This window comes from Beta vulgaris, chromosome 2 (genome assembly GCF_026745355.1).
Source record: "Beta vulgaris subsp. vulgaris cultivar EL10 chromosome 2, EL10.2, whole genome shotgun sequence".
NCBI classification, from domain to species: domain Eukaryota; kingdom Viridiplantae; phylum Streptophyta; class Magnoliopsida; order Caryophyllales; family Amaranthaceae; genus Beta; species Beta vulgaris.
In genome coordinates, this window is record NC_079203.1 from 36,879,705 (window position 1) to 36,898,069 (window position 18,365).

At 37.0% G+C, this 18,365-nt stretch overlaps 1 protein-coding gene across 1 annotated transcript; it reads right to left on the reverse strand.

Moving 5' to 3' along the window:
- Positions 1-875: 875 nt before the first annotated feature.
- Positions 876-17,588, reverse strand: LOC104886807 (ABC transporter D family member 2, chloroplastic). The gene is made up of 10 exons (XM_010671329.4): positions 17,223-17,588; positions 16,901-17,087; positions 7,388-7,455; positions 6,372-6,698; positions 6,099-6,263; positions 5,320-5,548; positions 3,389-3,633; positions 2,986-3,271; positions 1,871-2,139; positions 876-1,624 (listed from the first exon to the last, which is right to left on the reverse strand). The coding sequence occupies exons 1-10, from the start codon at positions 17,463-17,465 to the stop codon at positions 1,433-1,435; spliced, it is 2,211 nt and encodes a 736-aa protein (XP_010669631.1). The 5' UTR covers positions 17,466-17,588; the 3' UTR covers positions 876-1,432.
- Between the last annotated feature and the right edge of the window lie 777 nt (positions 17,589-18,365).

The following is an 18,365-nucleotide window of genomic DNA, read 5'->3' on the forward strand; positions in this document are numbered from 1 at the left end:
TCACTACCCCCATCTGAACTCCCATCTCCCTAAAATGGTATCGACAATGTTAATTCTTCAACACGTTTTCTTTTGGAGGATGCCATATTATAAAGTTATTGTATGATCTTAGTAACTAATTGAATGACATTAAGTTTACTTTTTCTCTTCTAAGGGGTAAATAGAAGATAAACGACAATAAATTTACTTTTTTGCACCCTTAATTTATCCTTATTTACAGTATTACCATCATTATGAACATTTTGTTCTTTCACAAAAAAAATTCAGTCTCCGACTCGAATTACAAGCTTGCTCTCCAAAATCGTTGCATCGTATTCCAGTACTATTATTTAGGAAGACTAACCATAAATAAGATATTTTTATGAATTCTCCAAATAAATTACACAAATAATTATTATTGTTACTTTTTTTTTGGCTAAAACTAAGAAGATATTACTAGCTTATAGCCAATTTTGGAAATATATAAAAGTAATGAAAAATACTTCTTCATTTAATACTACATTTAGTATTTGTAAGATTGAATAAAACGATAGAGAAATGAAATTTAAGTCTTTTGCCTGATAAGTCACGAAAACATAAAACTCCATCTATTGACAAATTTTTGAGCAAATTTTGATGATTCATATCGCGAAAAAGAGTTACTTTAGAACTAGGTTAACAAGCAAACTCTATTTATCTTATTAAGTAAATGAAAAATCTCTTGCACATACAAATAGTAAAGTGAAGCAGTAAACAACCATATTCTAATTACTCATTCACCCCTGACTGCCTCAATCAAAAAGACAGAATGGATCATAAGGTTAGAATTAATGGATACAACACATCTAATTGCTACTAAACCGTTTACCAAATAGCTCAATTCAAAAGTGAATAGGTAAACATAAAACACCAGAAATACTACTTGTTATACACAATAAAGGCATCACCATTTTAGTGTTACATACTTGATAAGGTTCACGAAATCTGGAATTCTGAATGCTCAAAGAAATGCCACGCCCTAGAAACAAACCAAGACTAGTTCCCGATTCGTCGGGAGTGTATATCTCACTAAACACCAAGTTTCATACCCTATATCTTAAACTACAAAACAGGTTGAACTCGACGAATTCAATCTTTAGAGGCAGCCGCTGAGGAGCCCTAGCCTTGAAACGAATTACAACATGAGTTCTAAAGACAAGACCAACCATCAAGAATTACCAAAAATTAGGAATGTAAAACGAGGCTTTGATACCATGTTGTACTATTTAGTATTTACAACGAGATTGCGACTCTTTTGGTCGATTAGACTTCATATCGACGATTTCGCCTTGGACAACCTGGTTAAATCATACCCTGATGTCCAATTCAGACTATTAACTACTATAACTTCAAAGAGGCGTCTCAGCAAATCTTTCATCTTTAGCAAATATTTGAACCCTGCATTCCTAACCAGCTAAAATCCTAATTTAGACAAGCTGCTTGTGACTTCCTGATTTATAGGCTTCACGGTCCAGTTGCATTCAGTATCTTGAGGATCCATCTTCGTTATATGCAAAACTTTGCTGTGATAGTTAAACAATGATCTTCGGTGGCCAATGCTAACATAAGTTAAATTGGCAGCTTCAATCAAATGGTATAGATGAGCCTGAGTAGACAATCACAATATAAGGCTTAAGATTAGCATCAAGTAAGTATAAATATAGTTCTAATGGTAACCCATATTCAGCAATCTGGTTTCCCATTAACAGTAGGTGTTCCAGATCGGGACAAAAATGCAAACATCACCAGATTCATAAAGTTGCTTTTGATAAACTTGCAGATAAAGGTAATACTAACTTATAACAGAAAAGAATAAAGTCCTAATTTATGTGAATGGAGAAGTATCATATACCTCATTATCCTCATCTAAAGCGCTGGTAGATTCATCGAGGAGGATCAAATATGGTTTAGCAAGCAGCAGGCGTGCAAAAGCAAGTCGTTGCTGCTCACCCAAGGAAAGAATACTTGACCATTCACATGTTGAATCAAGACCAAACCGAGGCAATAGATATCCAAGGCGAACATCCTCCAAGACCTTTACCAGATCCTCAGTGGTTGGCTTCCCCGACCTTGTCAAACCATTGCCTGAGCCTTCTGGGCAAACCAAAAAAGGCGGAACACCTGCACCAACATCATAAAATTTAAATTCGTCTCTAGAGTGATATCCATTCTGTGCGAAAAGCACATAAAATAAAGGAGACACTTTGGAAGGAATAGTTTTCGAATTGTATTGGTAGACAGGGCACGAACACCATGTTTTGACAGACCCACCCACCTATAAGGAAAGCACTTTCTAATAGACTAGTAAGTCTAATTCCAACTGAACCTACAATACATGAAAAAGTTGAAAAGCTTTTAGCATATTTTTCCAAGCTTATAGCTATTGTCTCCAAAACAGAACTTCAGTCTTGCATCATGGTTCATAATGTCAGCATGATCCAACACAAATCATACATGAAGTTGTAATCACTTCTACTGACACAACATATATCAATCCCAATAACCTAGTTAGGAGCCCAATGATGCAAAATTAAGTTAGGCCAAAGCTAGGTCTATATAAGGACTGGTGGACCAGTCGAAGTATAATTATACTAATGTTTCATTTCATGTCTAAACAAATCAGCAATATATATTTGCAGTAGATAACTTCAGAAGCTAGCAGATTTTGTTTTCTTCTCTTCCTCCTTGATCTTCAATGATATACAATTATAGATCGATGCAAGTAGAAGCAACATGGGTCTAGGATCTTCCCGCATTATAAAAAGGAGTTCCTTGTACAATCTCCACAAGCAGGGTTAGGATCGTCACATGCCAAGTAGAACATAACAAGAACCTAATAATTAATACTCTCTCTTTCCCTCTCTCTCTCCTTCTCCTCTCTTCCCCTCCCCAAAAAATTGGCTACTTTTCCTACTTCAGTTGGAAGGGGAGTGAGCGGGGAGTATAATTTGACTTTCAAGTGCTCACCAGTTTGTTCAGCACCATCAGAAGTTGGATTTTCAGCCCATGTTGGGTATAGCAACTGCTGGCGCAGAGTTCCCAAGACCATATAAGGCTTCTGGGGAAGGAAAAATATGCCTCTAGAACTTCTATTCTCGAATGGTTTACTTTCTTCAGCCTTTTCCTCCGTAATTATAGGTTGAGGATCTTCTAAATCATTCACATAAAAGGTGATTTTTCCTTTCCCAGAAATCCATAGACCAGCCATAGCTCTTAACAAGGAAGTCTTACCACTTCCACTGGGCCCAGTTATCTGTAGATAGGAGCACAAGAAAATATAAGCATGAGCCTATTATATATCATGTTCCAAGTCACTACTTAGTGCTTACAAGTAACAGCAAGCATGAAGTAACACCGAATTAGTTCTTACCAACAGGTGATCCTTTTCATTTATTGTCAATGTTAGATCCGCGAGAATTGCAGCCTTCTCCGCAGTCACCAGAGTTAAGTTCTCCAAATCAACCAACTTTTTTCTACTTTGCACTGTCAATGATCCATTTGAATCCAATGTTGTCTGATTTGTAGAACTCACATTGTAATAGACAACAGAGATGCGACCCGTTGAATCAGTGAGGTCTTCTGAACTGATGTTATCAAGAAGATCATCAAATTCACCTAAACAAGTTAACATGCGAAAAATCAACCATCAGATACATGAATTACTCTCCACTTCTGAAGCAAATATCTGCCTATTTGCATAGTCATTCTTTTCTGAAATGACTGCAACATTAAATGATTCAGTAATATTATTGTATCATTTACTTTCTGACAAAAATTTAATCAGCACGCACAGAAAAGGAGTCACTGCAGTTCGGGTCCTCACAGGTTAAGTCAATGTCCCAAGAGTTTGGTTCTTGGAATATAAAAATTCAAACAGCATGATAAATAAAAACAGTGTAAGCAGACTTGCATATATGAAAGTTGTGGATTTTAGTATTTTACAGTTGTTGGAGTATATAATGTTGCTGTGAAACATATATGCAGGCTAGCAAAGCAGGAGCTGCATGGGCAATGGCTCCCCTGACTCTGACCATAGTCTAAACAATGTCTTGTTGATGGTATTGCACAGCAACATTTGAGGACCAATCACGTTCTTTGACTTTTTCAGACCATAATCCAAACCATGCCTTGTTGATGGCATTGTACAGCAACATTTGAGAACCATCACGTTCTTTGACTTTTTCAGAGATGAAAATGTCAAAAGTAATAAGATAAGTAAGCTGGTACCAATCGCGTACAACATAGTAACCCAATCCTTCTAACATGGTTTCTCACATAGATCACCCTACTGGATGATATAGGGAGAAAAAGGAACAAGACTACATCTTAGTAACTAGGATATGTAAGCCCCTCCTACAATTACAAAGATTCCATTTCCTCTGGGCTCTGGCCTCTGACTGACCTAAACTTCGCAGCAAATAGAGAAATAGTGTAGTTAGGGATTTGATCCAAACATTGAAGTCGAATATGAAATAGTCCATGCCTCCATGGTAGACTCTATAGACTTTGCTGTAAAATGTTGGTGAAAATAAGCTGAAAACCATGATTCAAGAAGCATTTCAGACTCGGGGAGGAAGGCTTATTATCCATTTTCCTGTGTTTCGTTTGTAAAGGGTGGCAAACAGTTTTACAATTGGTCGAAAATAGCTTTTCTAATGGTGGGAAACATTTTTTTTCCTTCTCAAAGGGAAGGAAAACACATTTTCTTCCTTATTCTTCCCCTTCCGTCTATCCATCCTTCCCTAATCCATAACATTCTTCCTCTTCTCCCTAGCTTTTCAAGCAAGGAACACCAAACAACAAAAAACTAAGTTACAATTATGTTTTCCCTTGGAAATTTTCGAGGAAAATCATTTTCTAGTGAAAATGTTTTCGGTCCAGCCAAACAGAGCAGAAGCTGGCATAAATTGTCTTGAGGAAAGAGGGAAAAATGAGTTGAGTCTTGAAGCAAAATTCCTCCATTGATAGCATAAATTGCCTTCTTAGAACACTGGCGGGAAAAATCTTCTTAATAAAAAGCCTCTGCTGGTTAAGCCCCAATGCTTACCAAGACTTCTTCTGAATGGAGGGTCTGAACACGTCTATGGGTTGTTCGCAGGTGACAAGATCCATGACTTGCACCACCACCCCCCCCCCCCCCCCAAAAAAAAAAAAAGGAAAAAAGAAAGACAATCATAAATGCATAAACCCAACAGATGCAGAAGCAAAAGCTAGCAATTTCTCTTTATGCACAAACAAAGGCTTCACAGTCGTCAAGTCACTAAACAATAAAGACATAATGGAAAAGATATAATATAATACCTAGACGGTCAATCACAGCCGAGAAGGCACTGATGGCTTGAAATTGGAAGATGATGAGGGAAACATCTCCAAGGATGTGATTAAATGCCGATACAGACTGATTAATGACACCAAATTCAATCTTTCCAGAAAAATACATGGGAGCAACAACTGCTGCAGGAAGAATCTGAATCAGATACCGGTAGCCACTTGTGAAGAACTCCAGGTTTCTGGAAGATACCAACAGGCGCTGCAAATAAAAATCAGCCAACAAGACGCATGAACCAATGACGACAAAAGAACCTCCGGTGCATACATATGCGCATGAAGCATACTTATGATGAAAGATTACAAAGCAACTGACAAGAATTACAGATATCACAACAATCGGCATCCATATTAGAGGACACAGGCAGCTCATCTATATCTCCAGAAGACACACGATAGCACTTCAGTAAGTCAACATAGGGTATACCCCCAAAAGCAACCCCCCCCCCCCCCCCCGGGCCTCAAATAAAAAAAATATAGAAATAACAAATATTCAGAAAGATTTTTTCCCAGGTGACATGTTTAGGAGCAAATGAGTTGACCAAAAGAAGGAAAGTCACAGGAGGAGGACTAAAGAAAGGGTTTCTCTAATTAATGACTAGACAAAATTCACTTTCAGTGTCTTTGACAAGACAAAAGATACCTAAGAGGAAGACTTATCACATTGGTAGAACAGACAAGGTATAGAGATCATCCAGAAAAGACATTGAACAAAATATGAGAAATATAATATGACAGTTGAGAAGCCATACAGTCAAATTTTGGAAAGCACTGCTGAACCTTTGGACTAGCATTTGCATTTCATTTTCCTCACCACTATAGAAAGCAATTGATTCAGCATTTTCCCTGACACGAACAAGGCCATAGCGGAAGTCAGCTTCCTTTTTCTCTTGCAAAAAATTCAATGTCACCAGGCCCTGAAATCAGACATATATATATATATTGGATTTGTAAACAATCAGAGATGAAAACTAAGCATCATAGACATAGTAGCATGTTACCAATTATTAGGACAACCATGATACCTTTCCAAGAAATACACTAATAGCTGTTCCACCGATTGAGTATACCAGAAGCACGATAAATAATGGAGGATAGATGCCAAATAAGATGTTACTAAATGATATCAAGTCAATTGCAGCATTGAACAGTGTCAAAGAGAAGGCAAGTGCTGTTCCTGTGAATGTACTCAGATCATCAACAATTCGTTGATCTGGATTGTCAATTGTAGTCTGGGACTGAATTCTATAAAAGCTCTGGTTTTGCAAGTAACGTTTCATGTAATGGGTCGTCATCCAAGATCTCCATCTCAAAGAAAGGGTATCTTTTGCGAAATCTCTCAATACAAAAACCTGAAAAAGATGATTCATACTCTATTAACAAAAAGAGCAGCTGGTGAAATTAGCAAAAAGCACAAGCAACTCTAAACCCCATCTACAGGTACAAATCGAAGTTTATGTATTCTCAGCTCAATATTAACTGAATCTTAAAGCAGCGCAGATAGAACCAAGGTTACAAGTTGAGCCAACATTCACATTTTTCACACAATATGTCAGATAATGACACTCTATGTTGCATTTAAGATGTAACAGTTTCACAAACTCACTAAAGATATGCATGCCACAACCACACTTCCTTTCCCCACTCCTCTCCCCTGTCAAACAAAAAAAAACAAACAAACATGTATTCGTACTCTTAAGTCTCAAGAAACGTCATATTACCCCCATTCATCTGATGCTAGAGATCCCTCTTTACCATTACAAGTTATAATATTGTTGGTGTAAATTAAATCATTCATTGCTTTCCAGGACTTCAAATCTTTCCCTGGATTCTTCAATATTAATTTTCCCCAATCTCCCATTTCGAGATCAGCAATTTACAGCTATAGCCTTCTAACTTCTATGATAAGGTGCTCATATAACATATCAAATGGATACGGACTACTGAGGCAACATCCATTATGTAGATGAAGAGGCAACATCCATTATATAGATGAAGGACTTGCTAAACAGTACCTAAAAAGATTGAGCAATGTGCTCACCGGAATACCACCAGCAAACCCACCAAGATAATACAACAGCTGCTTCATAAATTGGTCTTGATCTTTGTCTGCACAAGGAAACATCAAGAGGTACAGAAACATGTCAAACAAGAGGAATAAATTTGAAATTCATTAGAATTTGACCCCAAAAAGAGTTCTAATACATCAAAAAAAAAAAAAAAAAAAAAAAGGATTTGCTGCAGATGTAAGTATGAGACTGATTAACAGATTAATCCACTCCAAAATTCTACAATTGCTACTTTTATATTTTATCATATTATAAGGTGTAAAAAGTATAGGAGTTATGTTTTAACTTCTAGGGGGACATCAAATGACTGCCATTAGATGGTGACTCCATGTCCTCATAGTTCATAATAAACAATATCTGTTAATGACTGAAGGAAACTAAAGAATAATGCAACAATGTGCACACCTCTTTATGTGTATTGAAGAATTTGCCTACATCAAAGCAGGCATAGAAACTTTCCTATGTGAAAGAGACAGGGTACAAACTACAATGTATAAAATTCCACAATAATTTACCTAGAGGTTTATTACTGCATGAGTATCTATACTCCAATCAACAAACTATGAATCTTTCCAGGTCCAGGGAACTGCGCTCCAGCTCCAGCCCAGAGGAAACCCTAGAGAAATCCCCCCCCCCCCCCAAGCCATGCTACTAGCTCACCTGGCAGTGAGACCAATCCAATCATTTATGGGATCAACTGGTAGGCCAGGTAATAAGGCAGCATTCCAACAATAAGGAAGTATTTACCATGTCCCAAGCATCATAAGATTTCAGGTGACAGCCTCGAACAAAATAGTCCTTGCGAATTTCTATTCTAAAAACGAGAAGTCATGTGAGCATTTAGATATAAACTACATTCAGTCCCAGTGAATCGTCACTAGTATATCAGAGATGTTCGCTTGAGGGATTATTCATCAAAACGACATGACATCATTTGCACAGTAACTCATAGCTTGTGCATATTGTGGCCAAATTATACAGTTCTAGTTTTCTAATACAAAACCAGAAAGCAAGTCTTTTATCATGTCTAGTCATCAATAGTGGTAGTATGACAAGTTAGGATCTTTCCTGTACCCTATTCATAGCAAGATCAAAGTTGTGTCAGATTAAGCAATCCTCTTAAGAAGGACCTAACTGGCTAACTCAACAATCCTCTCCATATTCTCATAGTCAACAGTCAATGTAATGAAGCTATCATTTATCATCCTATTGATCTTGCCCGTGTCAAATTGTGCTGCAATTATGCTTGTGCTTGCCGTTTGGATATATATTTACTATTCAAATCCAAACACATTCTCAATCTTTTTATGATTCTGGGCGAATTGATAAAAGCACGATTAATTCCACAAATTTCTGAAGGATTTATGTCCTCAACTTAAATGCAATTACTAATATATAATGGATCGTATTATAGAGATAATAAGTTCGTTATATTGGGTCGTCTATACGTCTTGCTAGAGAAAGCTATAGAACTTCGGATTAGTAAATAAATAAACCTGAATCCCAATGTAACGGATCCTACAAGGTCACACATTAAACTTGGATCAACAAAAGAAACCTAGAGCCAAGAGGGCCCTAGGGTGGCCGGCCAAGAGATAAGAAAAGGGGAGAGAAATCTGACCTAAATACTTTTATATATTTGGGTTAGGCAGAAAAGAAAACAATCAGTTTATTCTCTTATTATTTTCTCTCTCCTATTCTCTCTCTTCAAAAAGTCACGTTATACTCCAAGAAACAAAAGAAGAAGTTTTCTTCCTTTCCAACTAGCATTGGTGGAGTGTTGATCTGGGTTGGTGGACTAAGTAGAGGAATCACATATGAGTTCTCAATCCGGGTTATTCAAGCTTTGTGGAAATCACGCTACAAAGGTTATTTCTAAACTTGTATGTGATCCTTAATTGTATATGCATGTGATCCTGATTTAAGTGCTTATGAATTTGATTCATGAAATTCCGCTTTATAGTACTTATATATTCCTACAGTGGTATCAGTTTTAGCCTCTTGCATATAGAATTTTGGTCATAAAGTTTAGTTTATGTATGATTAATTTTTAATATGATTAAGGGGAGGAATTAAATTATGGATTGAATAATTAATTGAAATTTGTTAAAAGAAGTTTTAATTACTTGCTTTCTCAATATTATATTAGCCGAAAATTATCACCTCATAAACCCTAACTTTCGAAATTTATAAAATTCTGATTTTAGATCTCTAAATTTTGAAAAATAAATTCATGTTATTAATCAAATTTTCATGTTTAAAATAGTTTATATATGAAAATAAATTCATGTAAAAGGTGTTTATGTGAATTAATGATTAATTATATGAATAAATCTGAAAATTAATTAAAATAGAGATTTTAAATTTAATTTTCTGTATTAAGCATAAAGAGTTATGTTTAATTTAATCAAGATCACCTAATTAAATTTACAAGAGGTTGTAATTTTAATATCCCTCAATAAAAGAAAAGAAAAGAAAAGAAAATTGAAAGGGAGAAGAGGAGCCGCCACCGTGGTCGGTGTTCGGTCTCCGGTGGTCAGTGTTCTGCCGGCGACAAACCGGTGTGGGGGAAGAAGTCGAAACTGCTGGCGAGCAGTCAAAGTCGGCGACTGAGGGTGAGATGGCGGCAGCCACGCGTTCGACGCGGGGCTGCGATTTCGGTGGGTCATGGGCTGGCGCCGGTGGTTCTTCTGCCACCGTCGGCTCATGGGAAAAAAGACCAGCGTCGGGTCGCGAATCAAAAGGCCGGCCAGTACGTCGGCGAGGTGGCCTGCAAAGTCGCCTGTTTTGGTTTAGCTCCGTCAAGTGTCGCGTGGAATGCAGCCTTGCTGCAGTTTCACGCTGGGTTTTTCGTTTGTTTTTTAAAAAAAAAAAAAAAAATTTTTTTTTTTTGATAAAGAAACGTGACTTAAAATCTGGGCAGCAGCAAGGTTTTATTTATTCTTTTGGAAGTTTTATTTTGAAAAAGAATTTGAGAAAGATAAGTAAATTTCAATTATGTTGACTTGGTCATATTTCAATCCATAATCTGATTTTTTAATCTAATTAAAATTAATTAGGCTAGTTTTAAGGGATAGAATCTTTAGGTGATTAGTTATTACTTAAAATTTTATCTTCTTGCTTTAATTAAGAATATTTGATATTTTAATTGATTGGCAAGTATAATATATGATATTATTATGTGGCTTTTATATTATGATATATTTGCTATGTATGACTAGTATGGCCCAAATTAAGATAGAAAATACGATCTGCGTATCGTTATGTATTCTTGTAATTTTAAATACGATCTGCGTATCGTTAAGTATTTTTGTAATTTATTTAATTTAGTTATTATTTAAATTATTTTTGATACTTATGTAATCCAAAGAAGAGTCCATCAAGAGAAGGCCCATGGAAAAGTGGATGGAGATCCATGAAGAGTCCAAGAAGGAGCCTTGATGCTTAGTTCTTAGGATTAGGGGCCATACTAGATCATTTTATTTTCGCATTTTATTATTCTTTAAAATGCTTATAAGTTTATTGTATGTTGGTTATTGATGCGCTAGAGTTCACTAATTCATAACAACATAATAAACTTAGGCCCCGTAAATATTAAGGTTTGCTTTTCCAAACATAAAGTACTTATAAAACCCTTAATTAATAGTAATAGGTCATGCCTCCGCAGGGTGTTATCATTAATTTTGGGATATAAGGTAAAATTGCGAATTTTACAACTTAGTTTGGTTGTCCTTAACAAAATTATCAAAAGCGTTTTGAATTTTGAAGCAAGAGATAGTTAAACATGCGATGTTTATCCATCTAAACAAGAGTTATAAAGTGTTATAATTAGTAAAAGAGTTTACTTACCTTGATAATGTAACGTTAAGATAAGGCCTCCGTCTGCTTAGTGTTACATGTTGATAGGATCTTGTAAAACACTTATTCATAGGGGACTTTAATTTTGAATAGGTGGTCAACCTAGAAACCTTTTACATGTTTTAGGTTGCTTTATAAACATAAAATTGAACTTTGCCTTATTTTTCTGTCTGTAGATATCATGTCTAATAACAACAAACAACTCCGGTTTCAACATTCGTCCTTTTCTGGAAAAGGACAGACTGAATGGTGAAAATTTCCTTAATTGGGAAAGGACCTTAAGACTCGTTCTGAGGTTTGAGGGTCGAGAGGACGTCTTAGATACCCCGCTTCCTGTAATAACTGATGAATCAACTGACGCTGAAAACGTGCAAAACAGGCTAGTGATAAGTCTATACCAATCACTTGTTTGATGGTAGCAGCCATGGAGCCGAACCTCCAAAAGAGGTTCGAAACCAAGGATGCCTACACGATCATGCAAGAGCTGCGGGCCATGTTTAAAACTCAGGCCCGAGTTGAGCGGTATGAGACTAACAGGGAGATCCTTGAATGTCACTTGAAGCCGGGTCAAGCTGTTGGCCCCCATGTGTTCGAAATGATGGGTCTTTTCGAAAACATGGAAAGACTTGGGTTCCCTTATAGGCTCGAGTTGGCTACTGACATCATTCTCCACTCACTACCTGAAAGTTTTAATCAGTTCAGAATGACCTACAATATGAATGAGTCTGAAAAGACTTTGCAAGAGCTGCATGGATTGTTGGTCAATGCTGAAAGGAACATCCCTAAGGTTGAACCAAAGAAAGAGGTTCTGTTGGTTCAAAAGGGAAAGGGTTTCAAAAAGAAATGGGCAGGAAAGAAGGACAAAGGCAAGCAAGTTGCCACTGTCGCTGAAAAACCTAAGCCAACCGCCAAGCCAAGGTTGCTGCGGAAAGCAAGTGCTTCCACTGTCACAAGATTGGACACTGGAAGAGGAACTGCCCGATATACTTGGAGGAAATAAAGAAGTCTGGGGCTTTCACTTCAGGTATATATGTTATAGAAATCAATTTGACTTCTACTTCTTTATGGGTATTTGATACCGGTTGTGGTTCTCACATAGTTAATGATGTGCAGGGACTAAAAAGTAGGAAGTTGGCAAAAGGTGAGGTAGAGCTACGCGTTGGAAATGGAGCACGAGTTGCTGCACTTGCCGTCGGGAGCTATAGTCTACACTTGCCATCTGGGCTTATTTTAGAATTAAATAATTGTTATTTCGTTCCTACAATAACTAAGAACATAATTTCGGTTTCAGTTTTGGATTCTGAAGGTTTTTGCTTTGAAATAAAGAACAAATGTTGTTCCATTTCTTACAATAATATGTTCTATGCCAGAGCTAATTTGATAAATGGTTTATATGTGCTTGATAAATCATTACAAGTCTATAACATAGATAGCAAGAAAAGAAATCAAATGATTCTAACCTAACCTATATTTGGCATTGCCGAATGGGTCATATAAACCAAAAGCGCATTCACAAGTTACAAAAGGACGGTATAATTCCATCATTTGATTTCGAATCATTTGATGTATGTGAATCATGCTTAATGGGTAAGATGACAAAATCACCATTTACTGGAAAAGGTGAAAGGGCCAGCGATCTTTTAGGACTCATACATACAGATGTATGTGGTCCTATGAGCACAAAGGCAAGGGGAGGGTTTAATTACTTCATCACCTTCACTGATGATTTGAGTAGATATGGCTATATTTACTTGATGAAACATAAGTCGGAATCTTTTGATAGATTCAAAGAGTTCCAAAATGAAGTACAGAATCAACTTGGTAAGACAATAAAAGCACTACGATCCGATCGTGGTGGTGAATATTTGAGCCAAGAGTTTGATGATCATCTAAAGGATTGTGGAATTCTTTCACAATTAACTCCACCAGGAACACCACAGTTAAATGGTGTATCTGAAAGGAGGAATCGAACACTACTAGATATGGTTCGATCTATGATGAGTCTTGCTGATCTACCGATTTCTTTTTGGGGATACGCTCTCGAAACTGCTGCACACACACTAAATAGGAGCCCGTCAAAGGCTGTAGAAAAGACTCCATATGAGTTATGGAATGGAAAACCTCCAAACTTGTCTTTTCTTAAAATCTGGGGATGCGAGGTCTATGTAAACGGTTACTATCAGACAAACTCGCACCCAAGTCAGATAAATGTCTCTTTGTGGGGTATCCAAAAGAGACAAGGGGTTATTACTTCTATAACCGTCAAGAGAACAAAGTGTTTGTTGCTCGTGATGGTGTCTTTCTTGAAAAGGAATTTGTTTCTAGAAAGACAAGTGGGAGTAAAATAACACTCGAAGAAATTCGAGATGAGCAACAACTGGACGTGGCTCACACCATGTCAGAGACGGCCCAACAAGACGAAAGTCATGTTGAGGAGATAACGTATTCAACGCATGAACCTCCTACCGTCCCATTCGAAGTTGAATCAAGCGAAAATCTTCAAACTGTTGAAGAGAACGTTTCTCTTGATGCTCAGACCCCGCGTAGGTCTAGTAGACCAAGGATTCCAAACAAAAGGTTGGTTGATTTCCTAATGACTGAGAATTCTGAAATTATGATTTTGGAAAATTCAGAACCTACTACCTACAAACAAGCTTTGACGAGCCCAGACTCTGAGAAATGGCTTGAGGCCATGAAATCCGAGTTAGACTCCATGTCTGAGAATAAAGTTTGGACACTAGTTGACTTGCCTGCTGGGGTTAACCCTATTGGATGCAAGTGGGTGTTCAAATTGAAACAGACAAAGATGGAAATGTCTATGTCTACAAAGCAAGACTGGTTGCAAAAGGATTCAGACAAGTTCATGGTATAGACTATGATGAGACCTTTTCTCCAGTAGCAATGCTTAAATCAATTCGGATACTTTTAGCGATTGCTGCATTTTTCGATTACGAAATTTGGCAGATGGATGTCAAAACCGCATTCTTGAATGGGTTCTTGAATGAGGATGTGTACATGACACAACCTGAAGGTTTTGAAGATCCAGAAAATCCTAAAAGGGTTTGCAAGCTTCAGAGATCCATTTATGGATTGAAGCAGGCATCTCGGAGCTGGAATCTTCGGTTTGATGAGGCAATCAAACAATTTGGTTTCATCAAAAGCGAAGAAGAGTCTTGTGTTTACAAGAAGTTTAGTGGGAGCAGCTTAGTCTTCTTGGTTCTGTATGTAGATGACATACTAATCATGGGAAACGACATACCAATGCTTGAGTCAGTCAAGGAATGGTTAAAAGTTGTTTCTGTATGAAGGACCTTGGAGAAGCTGAGTACATACTGGGAATTAAAATCCATAGAGATAGGTCTCGAAGGATGATTGGGCTGAGTCAAGAAACTTATATTGATAAGGTTCTTACAAGGTTCAACATGGAAAACTCGAAGAGAGGTTTCGTTCCCATGTCACATGGCATATCGCTTAGCAAGAGTCAGTGCCCGACTGAGCCTGATGAGTTAAAGCGAATGAGTAGCATTCCTTATGCTTCGGCTATAGGGTCTATCATGTATGCCATGATAAGTACTCGACCTGATGTTGCATATGCCTTGAGCATGTGGCAGGTTCCAAGCAAATCCAGGAGAAGCACACTGGACTGCAGCTAAGAGCATCCTTAAGTACTTAAGGAGGACTAAAGGCATGTTCTTAGTATATGGGGGACAAAGTGAGTTGGTTGTTGAAGGTTATATTGATGCAAACTTCCAAATCGACAAAGATGATTACCGCTCTCAGTCAGGGTATTTCTGTTGTCTAAATGGAGTAGTAGTGAGCTGGAAGAGCTCAAAGCAAAGTTCATACGGATGAGAACGTGGCTGATCCGCTAACTAAACCACTACCTCAACCCAAGCATGAGTGTCACGCTAGGGCTATAGGCTTGAAGCAAATGTTAGAGTGGCTTTAGATTGACTAGGTTTAGAGAAACTTATTACAATGTAAAGACATGGTTTGCTATTTATGTTTATGATAATAAATTTTGTCTTATTTAATTTTGGTTTGGTATTAAATAAAATGTCCAAAATATATCTTGAATTCTATGGTTTTTCAAATATGTGATTTGATGAATGAAACACCATAAGTGAACAGAATTCATAGAATATTAAAGTTCCTAATCTAAGTCATTAAACTGGACATAAATGACTTATTAAAGGGATTAGCATATAAGATTGATTGATAGCGCGCGTTTCATGGGCTATGGAAACAAAAGATGTTTAATCAATCATATGGACATGTATAGTTGATACATAGTCGAACTTGACCTACTTAGAAGTTTTATAACTTCGAAATTATATTAGTAGATTCCTGAGACATGAGTAGAACATTACTTAGCCCAATGATTAGTATAGCTTTGATACTGTCAAACGTCATGCCGTAAAAGGGGACTATAAAGGCAGCATTCAGGTTGTGCTAAAAGTTGAGTGGGAGTATTGGTTACTACAAGATTGGAAAAGTCCTCCTATATGAGATAGGATAGGTGTCTTGGCCCCTTGAAGAGTGAAAAATTGAAAATGCATGGCCGTGCTCAAATGGATCATTCGATGATCATTTGTTGACACAATTTGAACTCGGATTTCAAGGAATAATTTGAAAGCTAGTATGGATGATATGAAATATGATCATACATCAAATTAAGACATTAAGAGACTTGAGGAATAAAAACATTGCACACTCGTCTCGGACAAGTGGGAGATTGAAGGATTTATGTCCTCGACTTAAATGCAATTACTAATATATAATGGATCGTATTATAGAGATAATAAGTTCGTTATATTGGGTCGTCTATACGTCTTGCTAGAGAAAGCTATAGAACTTCGGATTAGTAAATAAATAAACCCGAAGCCCAATGTAACGGATCCTACAAGGTCACACATTAAACTTGGATCAACAAAAGAAACCTAGAGCCCAAGAGGGCCCTAGGGTGGCCGGCCAAGAGATAAGAAGGGGAGGAAATCTGACCTAAATACTTTTATATATTTGGGTTAGGCAGAAAAGAAAACAATCAGTTTATCTCTTATTATTTTCTCTCTCCTATTCTTCTCTTCAAAAGTCACGTTATACTCCAAGAAACAAAAGAAGAATTTTCTTCCTTTCCAACTAGCATTGGTGGAGTGTTGATCTGGGTTGGTGGACTAAGTAGAGGAATCACATCTGAGTTCTCAATCCGGGTTATTCAAGCTTTGTGGAAATCACGCTACAAAGGTTATTTCTAAACTTGTATGTGATCCTTAATTGTATATGCATGTGATCCTGATTTAAGTGCTTATGAATTTGATTCATGAAATTCCGCTTTATAGTACTTATATATTCCTACAATTTCACTCCACCAATCACTAGTAAACTACTATTCATTGAACCAAATATAGTCCGATTCAAACGACCAGGTATGGCTATCATATTCGAGTTTCGACACCTAAGGTAAGAACATAGTTGTACCCTTCCAAGAGCATTTATCTACATATACTATACTATATATGTCCAGATAAACAATGTTTTACTTCACTACTATTTGTTAAAAAAACAATTCACAATGCTTCCATAACTAAATAAAATACAGATAAAATCGAAAAAAAAACTGTACTTACTGGCAAGAGCATTGTAAAAATCACGGCCAAGAAAATTGAAAGCCACACTAATACCAGTTGTTCCCAAAGTAAGAGCAAAAACAGTAGCCAACTGCCATCTTGCTTGAACTTTATCCTCTGATGACCAATATGGTTTTGCCACTTTCCAAAACCTCCTAAATAATGTACCAATCTCTGGCAATTTTCTCTGTTCACAAAATTAATAACTTTACATCAAAATTCATCAACCAAGAAAAATGAAAACCCAACAAGAAAAATTGAAAACCCAACAAAATTTGTGAGATACAAAGCAAGAAAAAGAGATGAAGAAAGAAGAACTAACAGTATCAGTAACCGTTGAAGAAGAAGAAGAAGACGAGTTTATGCTTAAATTTCTTTTCTGGGATTTGAATTTGGGGAAATGGGTAGTTGAAAATTGGAAAGAAATGGGTGATTTTGATGAATTAGAATGGTTTGATGAAGAGTTTTTCCTACGAAGAAGCGGCATTGGAGGTAACCGATAGAAGTTGGGAAGTGTTGTTGAAGGAAAAGAGTTGGTGATTGAATTATGATGAAGAGGCAACATAATTTTGTGTATTTTTTGGCGGTTTTTGTAGGTGAGTGATTGGTGAATGGGGAAGTTACGAGAGACGAAGTAGCAGGTGCAGTGCAGGTGGGAGAATGAGTAGGAATTGTGAGAGAGTGATACTGAAGAGAGAAAGGGTGTAATTAACTATTATGTGTGCTACGTGTAATTGTAAGTGTGTGGCTGTTGTCAATCTTACACGTCCCTTCCATGTTCCAAATATAATGCGTGCATTGTCCAAGACCCTACCCGGACCCTGTTGGACCCGACCCTAATTTAAGGGTATGAGTCCAACTTTTTCTGACTCTAAGGGTTCGGGTCTGGGTCCAGTAAATTTTTTAGGGTCCGGGTTCGGGTCTTAAAATTTTGGACCCAGCCCCGACCCTTAGACCCTAATCTTATCTAATATATACATTTTAACTTTTTTTAACAAAAACAAACTGATTTTCTAAAAGACTAAAACCTAAACTAAAACACGCATTCTGAACTCTTATGTAAGTTGTGTTTGTTACGTTTTTTTAAGTTTGTATGTTTGTGTTTTTGTTTCGTTTTTTTTTTCAGTTTATAAGTTTGTGTTTGTGTTTGTTTCGTTTTTTTCAATTTATATGTTTGTGTTTTTTTCATGCGAATTCTTATGTTTGTTTCATGCGATTTTTTGTGTTTGTTTCATGCAAATTTCAGATGATTATTGATATTAATAATGCTGAAAATTTGGCAAAAAAAAAAATTGAGGGTTGGACCCTCCAGACCCTCTAGATCCTCCAGACCCTAAGGGTCCGGGTTAGGGTCCAATTTTTTAAGACCCTTAGGGTCCGGGTTCGGGTCTGGGTCTGCAAAAATATTTAGGGTCTGGGTCTAGGGTCCAGCTGGACCCAACCCAGACCCTACCCTTGCCCATCC